Source organism: Anguilla rostrata, chromosome 16 (assembly GCF_018555375.3).
Source record: "Anguilla rostrata isolate EN2019 chromosome 16, ASM1855537v3, whole genome shotgun sequence".
In the NCBI taxonomy this organism is placed as follows: domain Eukaryota; kingdom Metazoa; phylum Chordata; class Actinopteri; order Anguilliformes; family Anguillidae; genus Anguilla; species Anguilla rostrata.
In genome coordinates, this window is record NC_057948.1 from 5734020 (window position 1) to 5748890 (window position 14871).

General features: G+C 48.1%; 1 protein-coding gene across 2 annotated transcripts in view; it reads left to right on the forward strand.

Moving 5' to 3' along the window:
- ddb1 (damage-specific DNA binding protein 1) overlaps window positions 1-14038 on the forward strand; it is a 33116-nt gene extending 19078 nt beyond the window's left edge. Inside the window, exons 14-27 of one of the 2 annotated variants that reach the window (XM_064312120.1) lie at window positions 628-788; window positions 1684-1791; window positions 2629-2836; window positions 3303-3398; window positions 4856-4967; window positions 6475-6598; window positions 7674-7838; window positions 8202-8296; window positions 9379-9549; window positions 11163-11272; window positions 11926-12095; window positions 12685-12787; window positions 13154-13277; window positions 13413-14038. In XM_064312120.1, the coding sequence (XP_064168190.1) occupies window positions 628-788; window positions 1684-1791; window positions 2629-2836; window positions 3303-3398; window positions 4856-4967; window positions 6475-6598; window positions 7674-7838; window positions 8202-8296; window positions 9379-9549; window positions 11163-11272; window positions 11926-12095; window positions 12685-12787; window positions 13154-13277; window positions 13413-13496 (1831 nt within the window). In that variant the 3' untranslated portion in view covers window positions 13497-14038. Of the gene's footprint in view, window positions 1-627; window positions 789-1683; window positions 1792-2628; window positions 2837-3302; window positions 3399-4855; window positions 4968-6474; window positions 6599-7673; window positions 7839-8201; window positions 8297-9378; window positions 9550-11162; window positions 11273-11925; window positions 12096-12684; window positions 12808-12909; window positions 13002-13153; window positions 13278-13412 lie in introns of those variants that run through there. The other variant, XM_064312121.1, reaches the window with a different exon arrangement.
- Window positions 14039-14871: the final 833 nt, after the last annotated feature.

The following is a 14871-nucleotide window of genomic DNA, read 5'->3' on the forward strand; positions in this document are numbered from 1 at the left end:
ACTCACAGGTTACACAGAGGAGAGCTCAAACAGATCAGGTACTTACACACCTAACGTACATGCAGTATGCTCACAAACACACTCACAGGTTACACAGAGGAGAGCTCAAACAGATCAGGTACTTACACACCTAACGTACATGCAGTATGCTCACAAACACACTCACAGGTTACACAGAGGAGAGCTCAAACAGATCAGGTACTTACACACCTAACGTACATGCAGTATACTCACAAACACACTCACAGGTTACACAGAGGAGACCTCAAACAGGTCAGGTACTTACACACCTAACATACATGCAGTATACTCACAAACACACTCACAGGTTACACAGAGGAGAGCTCAAACAGATCAGGTACTTACACACCTAACATACATGCAGTATACTCACAAACACACTCACAGGTTACACAGAGGAGAGCTCAAACAGATCAGGTACTTACACATACTAGGGATGTATCCAAATCCGAATACTGTAATGCGATGGAACAGATATTTCTTCTACCTGTTGCTCGTTATTCGGATTCGGGGAAAAAAAATGATTGGATGCTGTGCCCCCCTGCGCCCCGATTGGCCCGTGGAGAGCGAGCAGCTGAGGTCTGATCGGTCACTGTCCCGTTTCAGCTTCACGGAGATGGAGCACGAGGTGGCCTGCCTGGACATCACGCCCCTCGGGGAGGGCGGGGAGTCGCCCCTGTGCGCCGTGGGCCTGTGGACGGACATCTCCGCCCGCATCCTCAAACTGCCCTCCTTCTCCGCCCTGCACAAGGAGATGCTGGGAGGAGGTGAGCGGAGGAGGGGAGGGGACGGAGGGGATTGACAGACCAGGGGTGGAAAGTCAAATGTGAATGATCCTGAATGTGCCATTTTCTCTAATGCCTGTCTGTTCAGCTGCACTTGAAGGACATTTCAGGGCTGCATTGGTCTATTTGTAAAGTATCAGACCTGGGTCAAATACGTATTTGTTTTGGATTCAAATACTTTCCTGCGCTTTACTGATCTTGTCTGGTGTATTGGAACCAATGAAATACTCTCAAAAAGTGTAAACCCCGCCTTCTGGTCATATTGGCAGGCTCAGTTACACCAGGCAAGATCAGTAGAGCACCGAAGTGTATTTGAATTCAAAACAAATACGTATTGGACCCAGGTCTGAATTGCATGTAACTTTACATTTGGATTTGATTATGAAGGTTGGTGAACGAAGGGAAAAAGATGGATTTGAGTGAGAGGGAATGTGAACAGTGCAGTGGGGTCCCAACCCTGTTCTCGAGATCCACCATCCATCCTGTAGGTTTTAATTTAAGCCCTAATTTGGCACACCTGATTGTACTTAGCAGCTCAATGAAATCTCTGGGTGTTTCATGAGGTGTGACTGTTAGTTGGCGCGACAACCTACAGGAGGGTGGATCTCCAGGAGCAGGGTTGGGAGCCACTAGAATAGGCAATGAGGGACATTCATATTGTTGAATGGAGGCAGGGAAATGGGTAGAAGAGAGGCAGGTGTATCTGTATTCGGAAGACCGCTGGAGAAGTTGAGAGGTAATTCACACGGCTGCTGGCTGGGCAGAGAACAGATTACGGACACTGTTATACTTTAATGGCCCATGGATCTTGCCTTAAAGCCTGAAAATGGCTGAAAGAAGCAGAGCATCATTTCCTCCCTCTTTTTCTGTGCTTCAGAAATCATCCCCCGCTCCATCCTGATGACCACGTTCGAGGGAAGCCACTACCTGCTCTGCGCCCTGGGAGATGGAGCGCTCTTCTACTTTGGCCTAGACCTTCAGACAGGTCAGTGACACAGCTTCAGGCAGGTCAGTGATGGACCTTCAGACAGGTCAGTGATAGAGCTTCAGACAGGTCAGTGATAGAGCTTCAGACGGGTCAGTATTGGAGCTTCAGACAGGTCGGTGATCGTGGTTCAGACAGGTCAGTGATAGACCTTCAGACAGGTCAGTGATAGAGCTTCAGACAGGTCAGTGATAGAGCTTCAGACAGGTCAGTGATCGAGCTTCAGACAGGTCAGTAATGGAGCTTCAGACAGGTCAGTGATAGAGCTTCAGACAGGTCAGTGATAGAGCTACAGACAGGTCAGTGATAGAGCTACAGACAGGTCAGTGATAGAGCTACAGACAGGTCAGTGATGGAGCTACAGACAGGTCAGTGATAGAGCTTCAGATAGGTCAGTAATGGAGCTTCAGACAGGTGGGTGATTGTGGTTCAGACAGGTCAGTGATAGAGCTTCAGACTGGTCAGTAATGGAGCTACAGACAGGTCAGTGATGGAGCTACAGACATGTCAGTGATAGAGCTTCAGACAGGTCAGTAATGGAGCTTCAGACAGGTCGGTGATTGTGGTTCAGACAGGTCGGTGATCGAGCTTCAGGTCACTGTTCCTCACATAACTTGGTGAACATGCGTATATTACACTGAAAGCTTCTCTGAAAAAGAGCACCTACTAAACGTACAACAATTTAATGCATGGTGTCGGCTGTGTCAGATAACTCTGCTGTAATGGGATGTTATTAGGATACTATCGAGTGCTGTGTGAGGTAATCCAGGGTGATAACAGGATGTTACGTTACCAGCGATTGGTGCGTTCTAATACTGAGGTTGGGTCCGGTGCCAGGTGTCCTCAGCGAGCGCAAGAAGGTCACCCTGGGGACGCAGCCGACGGTCCTGCGCACGTTCCGCTCCCTGTCCACCTCCAACGTCTTCGCCTGCTCCGACCGGCCCACCGTCATATACTCCAGCAACCACAAGCTGGTCTTCTCCAACGTCAACCTCAAGGAGGTCAACTACATGTGCCCCCTCAACTCCGAGGGCTACCCCGACAGGTGAGTGTGTCCAAGAACATGAATGCAAGCTTGGGGACTCGATGCATCATTTAGTATTGCGCCAGGTTAAATGGTGCTTTTATCTCATTGTAGCACGATTTTTGAAAACGTTACTGGAGAAGTTTGAGGCTTAATGGAAAGGTTATCTGGGTGCCGGCAGTTCTCTTTAGTTTTTTTGTGTGTTGTGTCCAGGACGTGGAGCTAATTTTTTCCATCTACTGGCCACAGTGCCTGGCGCATCTCGGAATTTACCAGCCAATTTCGGTTTTACCGGACAGCTAGATATTTGGAATGGAATGGGAACTCCCAGTGATGGGTGGTTACCTGCCAAAATGGCTGGTAGACTAGACAGACTTACCAGCAACAGATTAAATTTACCGGTCTTTGGGTGGTGGCAGGTGCTCATTTCCAACCACGTGTTTGTCTGTCTGTCTGTCTTTTAATTGTGGTGTCTCCTTGTTCATAGTCTGGCCCTGGCCAATAACAGCACACTGACCATTGGAACCATCGATGAGATCCAGAAATTGCACATTCGCACTGTCCCTCTGTACGAATCTCCCAGGTGAGTATCACTGCTATAAGAGAAGCTCCGCTTGGAAATGAACATGCAGGGGGGAATCCACAAAAGGGTTGGACTGCATTTCCCACAAGTCACTACGCACTTGCAACACTGTGTACTCACTTGGTCAGGCATTTTTAGATTGCGCTTTCTACATTTTTTTTTATGAGAAAAGGACTCGACACAATGTATGTCCGATTCAAAGATGATTACAAATTACCAAACAAATTAAGCATGAATTTGCTAAGATGAGCTAATACCTGTCAGTAACGTGGTGCAGTCAATATGTGATGTGGTGTGTAAATGTGTCAGTTACCATGGCAGCTGTTACAGTTGCAAAAGGAAGGCACCACTGATATTTTGTGTATTCAAGGCTGCCCAAATTATTTGTCATCACAGGCGTGCTAGAATTGCTCAAGAACAAAGATGACATTGAATTGCCCCCCCTTTAATTTGCTTCCTGCTAGAATATTTAGCTGGATATTGTATCGAGAGAAATATTTCTGCAATTCTAATAACTGTGACTAAAAAGCATTCATTTGAAACTGTTACAATTCTATGAACCGAGTTAAGTTGTTCTAAGAAATATTGAAGTCTGTCGGCCGTTCATTTATCCAGTCTTGTCTATGGGTCAGTGATACTTATTATTACGCCATTCTTTGGTGGGCACATTAAAATGAATCCCTTGTAAAAAAAAAAAAAAAAAAAAAAAAGAACGGCAGGCGACTTTTAAATTAATACGAGTGAAATCGACGCTTGCTCGATCGCGCAGAGAGCCGTGAGAAGAACAAGGGCTTTTCGCCCTGCGCGCGTTTGGAGATAAACGTTCGGCAGGATCTGAAGTGAACGTGCCCAGACAGCCGAGACGAGTCGCAGCCTCGAATGCCGACTAAAGCTGGATAGACCCTGAAACTTGGCCGTACAGCTCTCAACAACAAAGAAAAACGACATGACGATGACGGCTGGTCTGATGACCAAACTGTCGCGTTTCGCAGCTGAAAACGCGACTCGTTTTTGTCGTCGCGAACTGTTTGGGCGTGGTCGCGCGGTTAGCTGATTTGCATCAAGTCGTTAATATGGAGCAAACGGCGTTTGCTTCCAACAGATCAGCTACATTAAAAACCCCTCTTCCCGGGATACAAAGAGCTGTTCTGCTTTGTTCTCTGTCTTTATATGAAGAACATTTGACTTTGCCACTTTGGGTTTATTTCTTTGTTTATTTTTTGTTTCAGTAAACGTGCCTCGTTTTCTAATTTTGGCAGTATTTATAGTTTTTTTTCCTCCTTAAAAAATGTGATCTATCCACCCATGCATACACGTTTATATATTGTTTTGTTTTTTTTAAATGCTAATTTTGATTTAAATTTTTTTTTTTTTTTTTTTTTTTTTTTTTTTTGGGGAGAATTGCTTCTGTACTGATGGGTCAAACTGACGGCGATGTCGCCCTTCTTCTCTGTCAGGAGAATCTGTTATCAGGAGATGTCTCAGTGTTTCGGGGTGCTGTCCAGCCGGGTGGAGATGCAGGACGCCAGCGGAGCCACCGCTGCCGTCCGTCCCAGTGCGAGCACGCAGGTACTGTCTGTCTGTCTGTCTGTCTGTCTGTTCCAGCAATAGCACACAGGTTCTGTCTGTCCGTCTGTCCGTCCATCCTTCTCTCCCTCCCAGCAATAGCTGAATCTCTACAGTCAAGCTGAGGGACTGAATCTCTACAGTCAGGCTGAGAAGCTGAATCTCTACAGTCAGGCTGATGGACTGAATCTCTACAGTCAGGCTGATGGACTGAATCTCTACAGTCAGGCTGAGGGACTGAATCTCTACAGTCAGGCTGATGGACTGAATCTCTACAGTCAGGCTGAGGGACTGAATCTCTACAGTCAGGCTGAGGGGCTGAATCTCTACAGTCAGGCTGAGGGACTGAATCTCTACAGTCAGGCTGAGGGACTGAATCTCTACGGTCAGGCTGAGGGGCTGAATCTCTACCATCAGGCTGAGAAGCTGAATCTCTACAGTCAGGCTGAGAAGCTGAATCTCTACAGTCAGGCTGAGAAGCTGAATATTTACAGTCAGGCTGAGAAGCTGAATCTCTCCAGTCAGGCTGAGAAGCTGAATCTCTACAGTCAGGCTGAGAAGCTGAATTACTACAGTCAGGCTGAGGGGCTCATTTTCCAATTTTGCCCATGGAAACTTTGTGAAACTGTGTCCTGCGATTGGGGGGGGGGGAGGACAAATCAAAAATAGTATTATTTTATTTTATTGGAGTGAACTGATGATGTGTTTTTCATTGGTTAGGAACTATCTTTTGTTTAGCAGCGATGCGCAAGTCTCCACAGTTAAGATCGAAACAGTATGGATTTCTCAAGGCCAATGTTTATCCAAGCAGGGAGGCTGGTATCTGCTGATTGTGTTTCCCCCCCCTCCCACGTCCCCCCTTAATTGTTATGGTACATGAATGGGTACACTGAGCACCGATGACAGCATTAAGCTAATCTGGCCTTCGCACCTTTAACTTATATGAAATATATTATTTTTGCTGGACATCCGAGTCTGTTCCTTTATGTACTTTTATGCACTTACGACACTTCTCTAATACCGAGATTTTTGACTGTACGCACCTATAGCAACGTCTGTTGACTGAGCGCAACAATTTTACCTTCTGCCTGAATAGGTAGAAATACAATGGCGAAAATAAAAGGTTAAATGAATCTATTTCTATATTTATTTATGTATATGTTTTTAATGACCCATAACAAAATTGGACTATCCCAATTTATCATGCTTACAGGGATTTATGTGCTATAAAAACCAGCAAATAACTGGATTACCCTACAAAACACTTTATCAACAGCCAACAATGCATTTAAAATGCAAACGAGTGATAAGTAACTATGCTGCCCTAGAACGACCTGGGTAGTTGTCCAGCTAAACTGGTGAACTGAGTGGTCCATTTGTCTAGATTTGGGTTCTACATGAATGTGTGGGAATGAAGTGGTTTCTGTGGAGGAAATAAAAATGGGACTGAAACGGCTTCTCTCTCTCTCTCTCTCGCTCTTCTCTCCCTCCCTCCCTCCCTCTCCTCCAGGCTCTCTCCAGCAGCGTCAGCTCCAGTAAGCTCTTCCCCAGCAGCACCTCCCCCCACGAGACCTCCTTTGGGGAGGAGGTGGAGGTCCACAGCCTGCTCGTGGTGGACCAGCACACCTTCGAAGGTAATGGCCCGGTCCCCCTCAGTACCGGGGCGGGGGGGAGGTGGAGTTAAATTGACGGTGCCCAAAACAACTCTGATGGAGTGTCTCTTCCTCTGAGCGGTTCACTTTTATCTTTTTGGCTGGACCGCAACAGCGGGGCCAGCCCTACAAACGCAAATGTCTGTGCCTGAATGAATGACTGAGTGAGTGAGTGATGACGTTACACCATTGGTCGGCCGAGTCATGACGTTACACCATTGGTCGGCCGGAGAGGTCCAGCCGTATACTAGATTTTGAAACGGTCTTGTTTTTTTTGTTTTTTCTCACCCATCATTCTAACTTTGTATTCTTTACCAGCAGCGACAAGTTTTTCCAGAATTTTTTCAAGTAGGAAGTGACACATTTCCGTGTAACTCTTGCCTTTTTATATCAGTGGTAGTAAGGGTCTCTAAAGCATAATTACATGTCCTGTTTCTTGTGTAATTCTTATTTAGGTGACCAGTCACAGTCTTAACTCTGAGGATCTTGTGTAGCATTGCTAAGAAGTTACACGTTACTGTCACTGACTCAGATCTGAGCTATATTCCTCTGTCATCCGTCTTTCTCACAAAGATCTGTTCTCTCATTCTCTCTGGTTCTGTGCCCCCCTCTGTCCCTCTTTTGCTCTCTGTCTCTCCCTGCGTCTCCCTCTCCGTTTCTGTTTCTATCTGACGTGTTCTTTCACCTTCTCTTTCTCTCTGATGTGTTCTGTCTCTGTCCGTCTTTCATTTTTCTGCTTTTTCCTCTCCGTTTTTGTGTTTTCCTTCGGTACCTGACCTCTGCTCTTCCTCCGGTGCTCTCTCTCTCTCATTCTGCTGTTTTCTCTGTTTCGGGTTTTTCTGTTTTCCTTCTGTACGTGTGACCTCTGCTCTTCCTCCAGTGCTCTCTCTCTCTCTCTCTCTCTCTCTCTCTCTCTCTGTTTGATGCGTTTGTCTCTCGCCCTCAGTGCTCCACGCTCACCAGTTCCTGCAGAGCGAGTACGCTCTCAGCATGGTGTCCGGTGCTCTCTCTCTCTCTCTCTCTCTCTCTGCTTGATGCGTTTGTCTCTCGCCCTCAGTGCTCCACGCTCACCAGTTCCTGCAGAGCGAGTACGCTCTCAGCATGGTGTCCTGTCGTCTGGGCCGGGACCCCTCTGTGTACTTCGTTGTTGGCACGGCGATGGTGTACCCCGAGGAGGCGGAGCCGAAGCAGGGCCGCATCATCGTCTTCCACTACACTGATGGTGAGGGGGGAGGGGGGGAGTGACCATTTAAAATTGATGTTGTGTGGCACTGATGTGTAATTGTTGGGCTCTAATGTGGTGTTACACATGTACTCTCCCTGTTGGGATTATATTTTTCCCCGTTCTGGGGAATTAGTGCTCTTCGCTGATCCCTGATTTTTGCACTGGTGTTTGCATTGTAAGTTGCTCTGGATCAGGGCATCTGCTGAACAGTGAAGGTGTTGGATTTTAATGGGGTGTAATTGCTGGGGTCTATTTTTGGGTTCTAATTAGGGTGTTAGTTGGGTGTTTATGGCAGTTTTTGGGCTCTGGTGTTGGGCTGTTATTCGGTACTGACTGTCTGTGAAATGGCACTCTGAACAGGGAAGCTGCAGACAGTGGCTGAGAAGGAGGTTAAGGGAGCGGTGTACTCCATGGTGGAGTTCAATGGCAAGCTGCTGGCTAGTATCAACAGTACTGTGAGTACCAACCTGTGTCTGTTCATTTGTGTGTTTGTAAGCTGCAAGAAGTTTACTCTTTTAGGAGTGCAGTTGTGTGTATTGTTTCAGGTACACCTGTATGAGTGCAGTGTGTGTGTTTCAGGTGTGCCTGTATGAGTGCAGTCTGTGTGTTTCAGGTTGTTAGGATATTTTTGCCCTTATTCGTGGAGTCAAATGCAGGACGATGAAGAACACGCTGACAAAGTTTCCTCAGAGGATTTGATGTTTAATTCAGTGCGCAAGGGAGAGACAGACCCAGCACATTTGGGTGCTGCGCTGAGAGAATCTCTGCCGATCACGCTGTGTGGTGTCTGGATATACAGTTTGCAGTCATACATATCAAAAGGTTGAGTTAAGTAGCGCGCCGGAGACAAATGGTCCTGTCCCTTCCTGGGAACCCTCGCAGCCATTTAGCATAGGAATGTGACATCCTTGCCGCAGACACTAGAGGTGTTATACTGAGACACACTACAGAGGGGCTAGACACAGAGGCATGCAAACTACAGACACAGTAATGGCAGAAACGGAAACACAATACACTATATATAATATATATATGTATACTAAATAAAACTGGGAACCTATCAAGGTACACCTGTATGAGTTGAGCGTGTGTTTTTTGGGTACACCTGTATGAGTGCAGTGTGTTTGTTTCAGGTACAGCTGTATGAGTGCAGTGTGTGTGTTTCAGCTACACTTGTATGAGTTGAGCATGTGCGTTTTGGGTACACCTGTATGAGTGCAGTGTGTTTGTTTCAGGTACAGCTGTATGAGTGCAGTGTGTGTGTTTGAGCTACACTTGTATGAGTTGAGCGTGCATTTGAGCTACACCTGTATGAGTGCAGTGTGTGTGTTTGAGCTACACTTTTATGAGTTGAGCGTGTGTGTTTTGGGTACACCTGTATGAATGCAGTGTGTTTGTTTCAGGTACAGCTGTATGAGTGCAGTGTGTGTGTTTGAGCTACACTTGTATGAGTTGAGCGTGCGTTTGAGCTACACTTGTATGAGTGTAGTGTGTGTGTTTGAGCTACACTTGTACGAGCTGAGCGTGTGCGTTTCAGGTGCGCCTGTATGAGTGGACAGCTGAGAAGGAGCTGAGGACGGAGTGCAACCACTACAACAACATCATGGCGCTCTACCTGAAGACGAAGGGAGACTTCATCCTGGTGGGGGACCTGATGAGGTCTGTGCTGCTGCTGGCCTACAAGCCCATGGAGGGAAACTTCGAGGAGGTGAGGGACAGGCGGGCACACGGGAGAGAGCGGGGAGGGGAACGAGGGAGCCGTTAGTTAGCATTTAGCCTAGTTAAGGAGAATGATGTAGCGCAGAATGAAAGCTATCGATTGCCCTTGAGTATCGATTGCAGCCACTTACCTGAAGCAGAAGTCGGCATCCAAGCAGAGTGAAATGCTTGCGGAGAGAAGAAATCGCTCATATTCAATGAATGAATGTTGATAAGACCGCCAGTCAGCAACAAGGCATTGCAGCTTCCGAGTGATTGGAGGGGGGAAAAACAATCACAGCTGTACGACCTTGCTGCTGATTGGCTGTCTTATCAACACCCAATAGATGTCAGTGATGTTTTTTTCCCCGATAGCATTTCACATTGCTTCTGACGTTAGTTTGCATCAGGTATAATTGGGGGGGGAAGAAAAAAGATTGCGGATGCAGTAATGCCCCATGGCGACAATTATTTTTATCACGCTTTAAAAAATGAAGGGCCGTCTGGGTAGTGTAGAGGTAAAAGCACTCGCCTAACACTGCAGAGACCCGAGTTCAATCCTCAGCAGCGGTACTTCCGGCTTGGTCAGACGTTCCTACGAACACAGTTGGCAGTGTTCGCGGGTGGGAGGCCGGTGAGGGTATGAGTCCGGATCGTTGCACTAGTGACTCCTACTGGTTGGTCGGGGCACCTGTTCAGCGGGGAGGGGATCTGGGGGAGATAGCGTGAACCTCCGCACGCGCTACGCTCTCCCGCTGAAACTCCTTGCTGTCAGGTGAAAAGAAGCGGCTTGCGACTCCACATGTATCAGAGGCTGGCATGTGGTAGTCTACACCCTTCCCAGACCGACAGAGGATAGCGCATCGACCAGGACCGTGATACACACGGGGAATTGGTGTAACAACTAAAATTGGGAGAAAATGGGAGAAAAATGGCAACAAAATAAATAAATAAATAAATAAAGCTCAATTCGATGTATCCTGCAGGCTCACGTCCACTGATTAGCATAAAAGAGAGAAACTTCCCTCTGAAGATAGCTGGTGCTGGACTGCAGGGAATTCATGCGTTGGCATCGATTTAGTTACCTGGATTACAACCTGCATCAGTAAATATCTGTAGGAGAAATTACCTGCGGGTAATGATTGGTTTCAGTAATTATCTGTATGAGTAAGGACCCTTCAGTAATTATTGGTGTCCTATTTATATGTATGAGTAATGATCATTGGCAGTAATTGTCCCTCAAGTGAGTTCCGACAAGTTGGTAGTGATTGGTGTTAGTAATTATGCGCGATGATCTTTCAGGAACAATCGACTGGCAAGTAATTGTGTAATCACTTGCCAGTGATATCTGTCGAAGTAGTAATGTGTCAGTGATGATGCGTCTGTGTCTGTGAGAAATGACCCGTCAGTGACGGTCCGTCGTAACCGGGCACATAGCTCAGGAGGTAAGACCGATTGTCTGGCAGTCGGAGGGTTGCCGGTTCAAACCCCGCCCTGGGCGTGTCGAAGTGTCCTTGAGCAAGACACCTAACCCCTAACTGCTCTGGCATCAATTGTAAAGCGCTTTGGATAAAAGCGCTATATAAATGCAGTCCATTTACCATTTACCATGTAACCCTTCAGATTGCGCGCGACTTCAACCCCAACTGGATGAGCGCCGTGGAGATACTGGACGACGACAACTTCCTCGGCGCGGAGAACGCCTTCAACCTGTTCGTGTGCCAGAAAGACAGGTCCGTGCCTCCCGTCCTCCCGCCTCACGTCCGTCGCCGGGTCGGCACGCGATCGGGCTGTGACGCGCGTCCTTCGCTGTACGGCCAAAAGTATGCGGACACCCCTGACGTCCAGCATCTGAAGTCAAAATCATGGGCATTCATTTGGCTTTGGTTCTCCCTTTGCTGCTATGACAACCTCCACTCTTTCGGGAAGGCTTTATGCTCGATGTTGGAGCATTGCTGCAGGGATTTTCTTCCATTCGGCCAGAAGAGCATTAGTGAGGTCAGGGACTGATTGGGCGATTTAGGCCTGGCTCGCAGCCGGCTTTCCAGTTGATGTCGGATGGGGTTGAGGTCAGAGCTCTGTGCAGGCCAGTCAAGTTTTGACAGCCCTACTCGACAAAACCATTTCTATATGGACCTCGCTGTGTGCCTGGGAGCAATGTCATGCTGAAACAGGGAAGCAGAGAACCGTCTAGAATGTGATTGTATGCTGTAGCATTAAGATTTTGCCTTCACTGGAACTAAGGGGCCTAGCCCAAACCATGAAAAACAACCCTTAGACCAAGGGGTGTACAGATACGTGCGGTCATATAATGACTTCTTGAAGTCCAGTTGCCAATTCGCTTGCCTGAAACCTGTACCCCGCCCCCCCCCCCCCCCCCCCGCAGCGCGGCGACCACGGACGAGGAGCGGCAGCACCTGCAGGAGGTGGGCGTGTTCCACCTGGGGGAGTTCGTCAACGTGTTCTCCCACGGGTCCCTCGTCCTCCAGAACCTGGGGGAGAGCTCCACCCCCACCCAGGGCTCCGTGCTGTTCGGGACCGTCAACGGCATGATCGGTGAGGGGACGGGGGGGGGGAACGAGAAGGGGAACGGGAGGGGGACAAGCACTCGGGATGAATCTGCACGTTCCGCACGCGATAACAGCGTGTTATCTATAAAAGGATTAGGAAACGTGACGGGGCTAAGCTTATCCTTATAATGATGAATTATAGACGAGTTGTGTAATTATGAATGGGTTATTAAATATGGATTTGCTTATTTATAAAACATGATGAAAAGGCTATGTCTATTTATAAAATGATTATCAGAGGATCTGCTAATTGGATTATTATAATGACGGATTTATAATGAAATTATGAAACGTGGAATGCGCTCATATATGAAATGTATATAAATTATGGGTTTTCTTTTTTGTAAAATGATTAGAAAGTATATAAGGGATAGTCCTATCCTTGCGAGTGTGGAGATGGTCTGTGGCCTGTCTGCGATTAGCAGTCCCGTTGCGTTGCAGAGCGGTTCACGGTGCCAGGTCGGGTTTTTGCTAGGGCAGGTTTATTCCCAGGTGCAGCCCGAGGCTATGCTGGACTTCACAGCGGTGGCTCCGCCCCCTTGCAGTGACCCATCTTTCTTCCCCCCCCCCCCCAGGTCTGGTGACTTCGCTGTCAGAGGGCTGGTACAGCCTGCTGATGGACCTGCAGAACAGACTCAATAAAGTTATCAAGAGCGTGGGCAAGATCGAGCACAGCTTATATCCTTCCCGGTACCACTGTGGGTCATTACATTACATTACAGGCATTTAGCAGACGCTCTTATCCAGAGCGACTTACACAACTTTTACATAGCATTTTTACATTGTATCCATTTATACAGCTGGGTCTGTGCCGTCGGTCAGTCGATGCACTCCGTGTGTCCTCTGCTTTCCTCAGTTCCTGTGGTCAGTGTTTTAATCGCTGAGACATTTGTGTATGATTTGGGAGTGTAGATTTTAAATGGGTTAAGTAGCCTTTGCCGATTGGTTTGGGAATGTGGGGTTTAACCCGGTGGTAGCCTACGTTGGCGCGGTTCGGGAGCGCCCGCCGTGGCTCTGCGGTTGGTTCCTTGACCCTCTGCCCACCTGGAGGTCCTTCCACACGGAGCGGAAGACCGAGCAGGCGACGGGCTTCATCGACGGGGACCTGATCGAGAGCTTCCTGGACCTGGGCCGGGCCAAGATGCAGGAGGTGGTGAGCAGTCTGCAGGTGAGAGGGCCCCCCCCCCCGCCAGCCACGGTCCCGCACAGCCAACGGGAGACGAGGGGACGGGACGGGACGGGACGGGGCGGGGCGGGGGGCGTGTTCTAACTGTTAAAAAAAAAAAAAAAAACCCCGTTTCAGATCGACGACGGCAGCGGGATGAAGAGGGAGGCCACCGTGGACGAGGTGATCAAGATCGTGGAGGAGCTGACCCGGATCCACTAGCCACTCCCTCCGCCCCCTCGTCGAGAGGAGACCAGCTGGAGGAGAAGGGGCTCGGGCGCCCATGTTCTGTAAATAACTATAAATAAACAATACGACGGGATCTCTGCTGTACACCCACCCCGTCCTAGCGCCCTCCTATACTCACACAGACAAAATGTTGCGCCCCCCACACCCGCTCCCACGCCGGACAGATCTTAAAAGAGCAGCTACAGGGGCTTGTAGAGCTCCCATAGAACCAGTTATTTAACGCCAAACTCACCGGGGGTTCCATCTTAGATTTGAGGACCGCAGGGCATCCCTGCTGGTTGTGACAAACTGGGTGGAAGGTCCACAAGGTGGCTGAGGAACACTTTCGGGTTTGAAAGGGGGTTCCTGGCTTTAGACTTGTGTCTGCGGTTCTGGTTCCCCCGGGAACGGGGTGACCCTAGGCTGGCGGTCAACTCTGGGAGGGGGGGTGGACCGTGTGGGGGAAAAGGATTCCTTGTGTTTTGTGTTTGTGTGACATTTCCATTTGTTTGTTTTAATAAAGTTTGGTAGCCGTTTGCCTCTTTCTCTCCCGTGTCTGCAAAGAAATCTTGAAGCATAAAGGGCTTTTGAAACTTTTTTGTTTGCCAAAGCTTGAAATTATTGTATTCCTGTCTTTGTTTTCGCCTTTAGGGTCCTATTTTTAAAAAAAAGCTTTTAAAGCAAGACGGACATATTGGTTGCAAGTTCTGACTGATGGTTAAAATTTTACTGTTCCTTCAACGGCAGGTTCCCTGTCTGACAGAAGCGGTGGGAGGGTGCGTTCATGGGAATCACATGAAATCACGTGGTAGCTTCACCTGACACAAACTAGTTTTCTTTGCATCCGCCAGGAGCACCTCTTGGCATCAATGGGGGGTTTAAACCACCTCTGTCTATGTGCTGTAACAGTGCTTTACGTGATTTCATAAAAATAAAAAATGGATACACCTTTGTAAGGTCCTTCAAGTCAGGTGATGTATTCATGGAGTCAGGCGTGAACCATGAGGAATTCTGTCAGGCCATTATGTATTAATGCCCATGATTCATTTGTGGTAGGGCTATGCGAAATCAAAATTTTCTTACCGTCGATATGTCTCTGAAATACCCAGATAGTCAGTGTTTTTGTTCCTGTGGTGAGCTGCCTGGTGGAACTGAGCTAAACTAACAGAACCTGAGCTAAACCAAGTGAGACTGCCATCGCGTAGTCATCAGACATGGAGTCCTAATCTTGTGGTCGTGGTCTTGGGACCTCTGCAGGTTAAGTGGTCTCTTGGTCTGGATCTTGGTATTTTTTTGCCCTGAAAGTCTCTGTCTGGGTTTCGGTCCTGGCATATGGTCCTCGGGGTCTATGACAGGACCGAAGTTCTCT